General features: G+C 39.1%; 1 protein-coding gene across 1 annotated transcript; it reads right to left on the minus strand.

The window, feature by feature from the left end:
* Window positions 1-6,052: 6,052 nt before the first annotated feature.
* Window positions 6,053-7,108, minus strand: LOC132062406 (uncharacterized). Its single transcript, XM_059454980.1, has 2 exons — window positions 6,886-7,108; window positions 6,053-6,717 (listed from the first exon to the last, which is right to left on the minus strand). Exons 1-2 carry the CDS (start codon window positions 7,106-7,108, stop codon window positions 6,053-6,055), a joined length of 888 nt encoding a protein of 295 aa, XP_059310963.1.
* Window positions 7,109-7,984: the final 876 nt, after the last annotated feature.

Raw genomic sequence — 7,984 nt, forward strand, 5'->3', positions numbered from 1 at the left:
CATATTTCAGAACTATATGTTGTGAAAACTTAGTTAAAATTTGGGCTCGATCCAACGGTTAAATTATCATAAAAGGTCAATTAAGTATGACTGGTCGGAGTAAAAGTCTACATAAAATACTAGGGTTTTCTCTAACTCTTTACAACTCTTGATTTTATAGGGTAATGGGATGGTTGGATTTATTCTAGTGTTTAGCAACGATGAAATCTTGTAGAATAGAAAGGTTATTGATTAAAATATTTACCTTGGAGGAAACCTTAGGAAACTAGATTGCCAAACCAAACTATTGAAGGTTTCTTGATTTTTCTTGATTGCAAGAATGAGTTTCTTGCGGTTCTTAAAAGATTGAAGTGCCTAGGTTCTTTAGAGATGGAGGTGCAGAGATAAAGAATAGTCTCTTAGGGTTTAGAATAGTGTTATGGACGTTTTTACTTCATAAAATAATAAAATAAGGAGTCCCAATTCGAGTAGGAAAACGCTAATTCTGCTCCGACTAGTAATAGTAAAACAGGCATAACTCTTAGCACAAATCTCCGTTTGAGCTGGTCCAAATATCGTTGGAAAGGTATTTTAAAGGGATATAACTTTAGTGTTTTAAGTTTTCTCAAATTCTCAACAAATCAAGGGGTTATGGGTTCCCGACGTAGGCCTGTCGACCATTTTCGCAAAAACGCACAAACTTTCAAATTCTTCGCTAAACTCCAATGATACTAGTCTAACCTTAGTTCTAAGATATAGGATGTAATAGACTTGATTAGTTTTCAAGAACACTTTCTACACCTCCCATCTTGGTTCCATTATATTATCATCTTATGAGTCAAACCTTAGCCCGAAGGTACGAGGTGTTACAGTGGAGTGGCCGTTATAAAGAATCTAACGTTACGGTGAGAGAAGAGATGAAAAGATAGATATTATTTCTTAGAATGAATGGGAAAGGAACCAAGAAAGAAAGAAGAAAAGAAAAAAATACGACAAAAATTGACCAACGAGATTTCGTTTGTGTGTTTTTCTCCTTCACTTATTATTTTTGTAGCAGAAGCTACTTTTGATGCATTTAGTTAAGATCTTTTTTTTTTTAAATTTATTTCAAAAAAGGCATTAAAATGTAACTCTTGAGAAGTAGAGAATAAGAGCTAGATAGATACTTAATATAGTAAATAAACAAATAAAAACTATCTTTAAATTTTATACACATATCAACATAGATTAAATTTTGTTGAAGTTCATCTCTTTCTTTCACGATTCTTTAGTAGAAAATATAAACTATAGTTTCACCTATATAGATTATTATATAAAATTCAACTATTTCTGGATGATTAAAAATCCTTAACTGATTAAAAAAAAATGAAAGAAAAAGAATAAAATCAGTGACAATAATAAAATAGTTTTGGGCTTAAAATTTAATCTATTTGAATTTGAAAAGTAAAGGAGATTTAAATATTTTAATACTCAGGAATTAAAATATTATTTCATAGATTTAATAATACTTTTATGATTTCGAATCTTGTTTACCCTAAAAAGAGAACAGTTGAATTTATTTGTGGTTTAAAGGATTCGTAATTTGTTTTGTTATGAATGAATGAAATGAAATCAATGGTAAATATTATAATCAGTTAGATAAAAATATATTAAAGGTTAAATAAGCTATAATTGAATAAACAAGCCTGGATGTGGTTGATCTTTAGAGCAAATCCTTCATGGGGTTTCCTCCGGTGGAACAAATATTAGCCCCGGCTCTAAGAAGATGAGAATTATTCCGGTACTAAAGTATAAATAAGATAGCTAATTGAAAAGACTGAATCGCAAAGAATGAATGTAAAATGATTGTTATTCGATAATCTTTCCCAGGGTTGTTAAGCTCCTTTTATAGTACAAGTATATAAGCTCTTAACCTGTGATTAAAGCCTAATAATGATTAATAATGGGCAATAAATATTTCTTTAATCTTTGAATCGTAATGTTTGCTCTATATCCGGACCAGTCATATAACGTTATTCTCCCATTAATGATCTGGTGCTATTGCCTTTGTGGATTTACTTCGGTTGTCTCCGGGGCTCCTTACTCGAAATAAATGAGACAACTTGCAACGTTCCATCTTCTTTTGCCACGTGCCCCAATACCACTTTACCACGTGTCGAGCTATATTTTGACATGTATATAGATAGTCTCCCCACTCTCTGGTGTAAAGAAGTGATACCGGGGAGTGGAATTGAAATGTTACCGAACCTATCACCACTTAATAGAGGGAAAAAGTTTCCTCTGACTTCTGCTATGACGTACATGTCATTGATTCTGCCATTTTTATCCACGTGTCCTGCCCGAATTGGTTAAACTGGGCGGTTCGAATATTTTGAATCGACTCGTAATCATGACGGTCCGTGTGATAAAATTTCAAGAAGTTTTATCTTAATCTCATTTACCCTTCTCTTAAGCTTCTTTCATTCATCACAAAGATACTTTTTGGTCTCACGTTAAAGCTTATTCATCTTCAATTTTACTTGAATCTATACATTAATCATCCAGGAATATGGATAAACCTAGACCTTCATCTGCATCCATTGCTTCTCCTTCGTGTGCTTCGTTGCCGCCGACCGGCCGCAAAAACGCCGGCAACGATAATTCCCCAATTCCGGCCAAAGAGTTTTTATTCATTTATCCCTAGTACCTTGAACTTCAATGATGACTTTTCTCCCAAGAAAGTAAATACTCAAAGTGATAGAGGTGAAATGGTTGATAACTATCCCTCTTCCATCACTGCCAACACTCTCCCAACGGTTCGTACTGACTGCAAATAGGGACACCTTTCTAGCATCATCATCCCTGATCCTGAAGATGCCATTACCAAACACAGACCAGGGTTTTCTAATGTGTACACATATTCGTTCACATTTGGTTTAGATCCGGCAATCGACTCGGTGGTTATTGAGATGTGAAAAAGTTGTAATGTTTTCCTTGGTCAAATTGGTCCGTTTGCCTGGAGGACCGTAGCCTGCATCCTATTTTTGTCTAATAAAGCAAATTCGCCTTTCACTTTGAACGACTTCATTAAAGTTTATGCCCCTAAAGTTTTTAGGGGTGGAGTAATCTCTGTGTCCAAGCGTGGTAGATCCTCACTAATCACCAATTTGGACGACGATAATGATTGAGGATGGATGAAAAGATTTGTTGCTGTTCCCACAACGGAGATTGTCGATGAGATAAACATGCCCATCCCCGAAGTGTGGAATCTAACACGTAAGCATTCACCCTTTTAACTCCTATTTCACCTTTACGTGTGCTCGCCTCGTTTTCTTTCTTATGCTTGCAAAGCCTACAAAATCAAGCCACCCACTCATTTGCACTTTCCTGAATGGGTGCATGCTTTTCTCAATGTCTCGAACTGTGATTCCCGGACGTAGAAAGAGATTTCTCGCGACCGGTAGGAACCCAAAAATCATGATGAGTCTCGGCTCTAATATATATCTTATATTAATGCGCTCCAAGTTCCTTTCTTTTTTGAGTGAAATCCTTCATCGTTATTATGAACTTCATTCAGGTCTTCCCAAAGGAACTGTCTTACCGAGGGTCGTTCCGATGGACCCTGTCCTGGACCCTATAGCTTTCGCTCAGAGAATTGCCCAGGCTACCGTGGCCGTGGGTTCATCTTCTATTCATAAGGATAAGAAGAAGAAGACCTTCGGGTCTTCTAAAAATAAAAAACAACTGCAACTTTACCAGCTTCTTCTACTGCTCCCAAAAGAAAGATGAACTCCAGGGAAAAAAACTGCCTCTGAGGCCGGTAACGTCTCGACTCTGCCACCCATCTTAGCTTCTGATACCGTCATTGTTGATGACGATGAAGAAATAGAAGATGACGACATAATGGCCTAGAGGGTCAGGCCGGAGGTTCACCCTGCTGGTTTGCTACTTTCCTTGCACTTTTGTGCGGAAAATTTTAATCATCGCTACTCCGAGGTTGATGCTTCTATTGGTGGAAATCTTTTTACAAGAAGTCCCCAAGTTGAACCTTTGAAATCTTTGGAACCTAGATCCTCCATAAGGCCTTTGTTACCTAGAGTAGTTGCCCATGCGTCAAGGGCTCATGCCTCGTCCCGGACTCGTATAGCAGACATTTTTCTTGCTCTGAGTGTCAATTCGTACCGAGTGAAAACCATTTCTATAACTGTTACTTCGGATACAAACCTTCTTTGGAGTCCTATTGGCATTGCCAACTATTTGAAGTCTTTGGTCTCGGAGTCGGACAAGGATAAAATGGCCGGTGTGTCCTGGAAGTGTCTTTTTAATGAAGGGTTACATGCTTCTTCTCAGGTAAGATTTCCCCAATATGTTTATCTGTTTCATTAGCTTCCTTTCAATGACAATTCCTGACCCCATACTCCTTTCTTTATTTAGTCCGGAGTCCTAGTTGGTGAAGGTCTGAAGCGATGCATTGAGGTTTTTGACAAACTAAATACCGACCTGGAGGACAAGAATCGTGAGATAAAATTCTATAAATCTGAGCTCAACAGAAGGGACTCTCAACTGACCGGCGACATCCCAGCCCTTGAAGGCTGAGCTTGAACAGACGAAGGCTTCCCTATAAAAAGCCAACCAAGATATCGAACAAATGAAGGAAAACAAGGAAGCTTACAACCAACAGGCCAATGGGCTCTAGGAAAGCTTACAACCAACAGGCCAATGGGCTCTAGGAACATCTTGCCAGTCTTCAATTTGAATTTGATTCTCAAGATAGGGCCCTGTAGCTCAGTATTCAGAATGAATCTTTCTTAGATCTTTGAAGTACGGAGACTAAACACTGAGCTTTCAGCCATTGATGATGAAAGGACTGCGATGGAGCATGAACACAGTCTTCAACTTGCTATGTGGAAGGAGAAAATTTATTAGCAAACCCTGGAGATAAATAGGCTAGAAGCTGAACGAGATGCTCGCATAAAAGAGAACTCCGTCCTTCAAACTGAGGGTGATGAAGATTTTCTTCAGCGGGACGAAGTTCGTGCCTCTGTTAAAGCTCAAGAGTCCCGGGTCATTCTTCATGGTGAATTCACTACTTGGAATGTTCGAAGGTTCACCCTTGAACAAGTTAAATAGGAAATTGGAAACCTTGATGAGAAAATTGAAGAAGCCCGAAGACTCGAGCTAAAAGCCTCGGCTGCATTGCCTCCAGCTTCGGACCTTGACTTCGATGATCTTGATGATGAAAATGAAGACGCCGGAAGCAATGATGAAGATACTGAGGCTGAAGAAAGTGATTCGTCGAGCCCAACTCTTTCTCCTCCACCAAGTATTCTTTCCATCTCTGGCGCAACTGATCCTGATGAGGGTAGTATATCCCCGGAAATTTAAGTGCGCTTTTTGTTGGGCCTAAATTTGAGACAATAGTATTTTTGATTTTAATGTTTTGGTTTGGCCTGAATGGCCTTTAAGACAATTTTGTTATATTATTATCAAGCCAGGACTCCCATTCATTTCAGGCATTTTTATTTTTGCGCAAAAAATAAGGTGGAATTGAGCTTCCTTTTTTCACGAAATCTTAGTCTTTTATTGACTTTAAAACTTTTCATTGCAATTTACACTTTCAATAAGAACCGAAACTTAGATCATAAAAGGGGCTGTCAAGGTTCCTCCGGGAATTATGATTTTTTCCCCTCGGGATCAACTTTTGGCAACAGTCCCCTGTGTTTTGTAAAAAATTATGAGAACTCGAACAATGAAAGTCTCCTTTCGGTAGTCGCCAGTGCAATTTCCCAAAACAAGTTCCCATCATTTCAAAGAGATAACACACTTCTCATTGCTGCCTCATTAAAAACCTTGCCTGAAAAACCCTTTCTAGGACAAAAACCGGTCTAAGGAAAAAAGAGTGCAACTTGTGTTTTCAAAATTCATTGAATTGGATCCCGTGTCTTTTATCAGCAATAGTACCGCTTCAAATGACTGATGTTCCAATTATTGGGAAACTTGGTCCCATCCTCTGTTTCCAATTGGTATGAGCCTTTTCCCGTTATGCTTGCTACCTGGTAAGGCCCTTCCAATTTGGTCCGAGCTTTCCTGCATTCTATGCCTTGGTGTTAAGAGTCACCCTCCGTAGGACCAATTCTCCCACTTGGAAATACCTGAGTTTGGTCTGGCGATTATAATACTTTCCCATCCTTTGCTTCTGAGCCACGATCTTGATCAAAGCCATTTCTCTGTGCTCCTCTAATAGGTCCAAATTAACCAGCATCGCTTCGTTATTTTCCTCTTCAGTTGCGTGGGTATACCTTGGAAATGGCTCCCCTATTTCTACCGGTATCAAGGCTTCAGCCCCATACACCAGAGAAAATGGAGTTTCTCCTGTACTAAGCTTCGTAGCTGTCCGGTGCGCGCATAATATTTCTGGTAGCAACTCCCTCCATTTTCCTTTTGCCAACTCCAACCGCTTTTTCAAACTCTGCACGATTGGCTTGTTTGTTGACTCGGCTTGTCCATTCGCATTTGGATGATAGTGAGTTGATGTGTTCCGCTTAATCTTCAGCCCATTAATGAACTTCGTCACCTTTCTGCCAACAAACTGCAGCCCGTTGTCACAGTCTATCTCCTTTGGAATTCCAAACCGGCAAATGATGCGGTCATAGATGAAATCGATGACTTCCTTTTCTCTTATCTTCTTATAAACCCCTGCTTCTACCCGTTTGGAAAAATAATCCGTCATAATAAGGAGGAATTTAACTTGACCAGGAGCTGCAGGCAATGGCCCCAAAAGAGACTATCAACTCTTTTTCTACTTCAGGTACCATTCCGGGGCTGAAATCAGCCACAAATCAGCCAACACTTGGGACTTTATAGCCGTTCGTGGCCTATACTCTATGTCATAACCACTAATTTCAACAACCCACTTTGCTAGCCTACCTGAGAGTTCAGGCTTATGCAATATATCCCTTAACGGATATGTTGTTACAGCACAAATAGGATGACACTGGAAATAAGGTCTCAATTTCCTAGCGGCGGTTATTAAAGCTAAAGCTAATATCTCAAGATGAGGATATCTGGTCTCGACACTTGCAAATGTCTTGCTAACGTAATAAATAGGAAATTGCATACCTTTATCTTCTCGGACCAAAACGGCACTCATCGCTACTTCGGACACAACAAAATACACTAGGAGCTGCTCACCCTCTAAAAGTTTAGACAATAATGGTGCGCTCGATAGATATTTCTTCAGTTTCCTTAAAGCTTGCTGGCACTCCAGTGTCCATTCAAAATTCTTTTTCTTTCTCAGCAACGAGAAAAACCAGTGACTTTTTTTCGAAGGAACGAGATATAAAACGGCTTAAGGCTACCAACCTTCCGGTTAACCTCTGTACCGCCTTTTCAGCTTCCAACACTTTCAGAATCTCTTCTATTGTCTTTATTTTATCCGGATTGACCTAAATTCCAAGGTTCGAAACCAGGAACCTCAAAAATTTTCCCGAGCCGACACTAAAAGCACATTTCTGCTGATTCAATTTCATGTTGAACCTCCTGAGCACTTCAAATGTTTCCTGCAAGTGACTCAAATGGTCGTCCAAACAAAGAGATTTAACCAGCATATCGTCTATGTACATTTTCATAGTCTTACCAATTTGATTTTCAAACATACGATTAACTAAACGCTGATAAGTGGCCCCCGTATTTTTTAAACCGAAAGGCATGACATTATAGCTATAAGTACCGTACTTAGTGATAAATGAAGTTTTTTCTTGATCATTTGTGTTCATCATTATTGTCACGACCCAAACCAATGAGTCGTGACGAGTGTCTGAACTCTAGCGACCAAACACCCCTAAACACGTACCTGAAACATATGCGAACATCAAAGGCCCATAAATGGCATACACTGATCTCATAAGAGGGAAACATCAGAACTCTGTACAATCTGCATATATATACACAACATGCGGAAGAACAGTGCAAGCCCTGACTAATTTTGCTACGTGTCTTGTACACAAAAGAATAAGCCGGCAAGGCT

This window comes from Lycium ferocissimum, chromosome 7 (genome assembly GCF_029784015.1).
Source record: "Lycium ferocissimum isolate CSIRO_LF1 chromosome 7, AGI_CSIRO_Lferr_CH_V1, whole genome shotgun sequence".
Lineage (NCBI taxonomy): Eukaryota > Viridiplantae > Streptophyta > Magnoliopsida > Solanales > Solanaceae > Lycium > Lycium ferocissimum.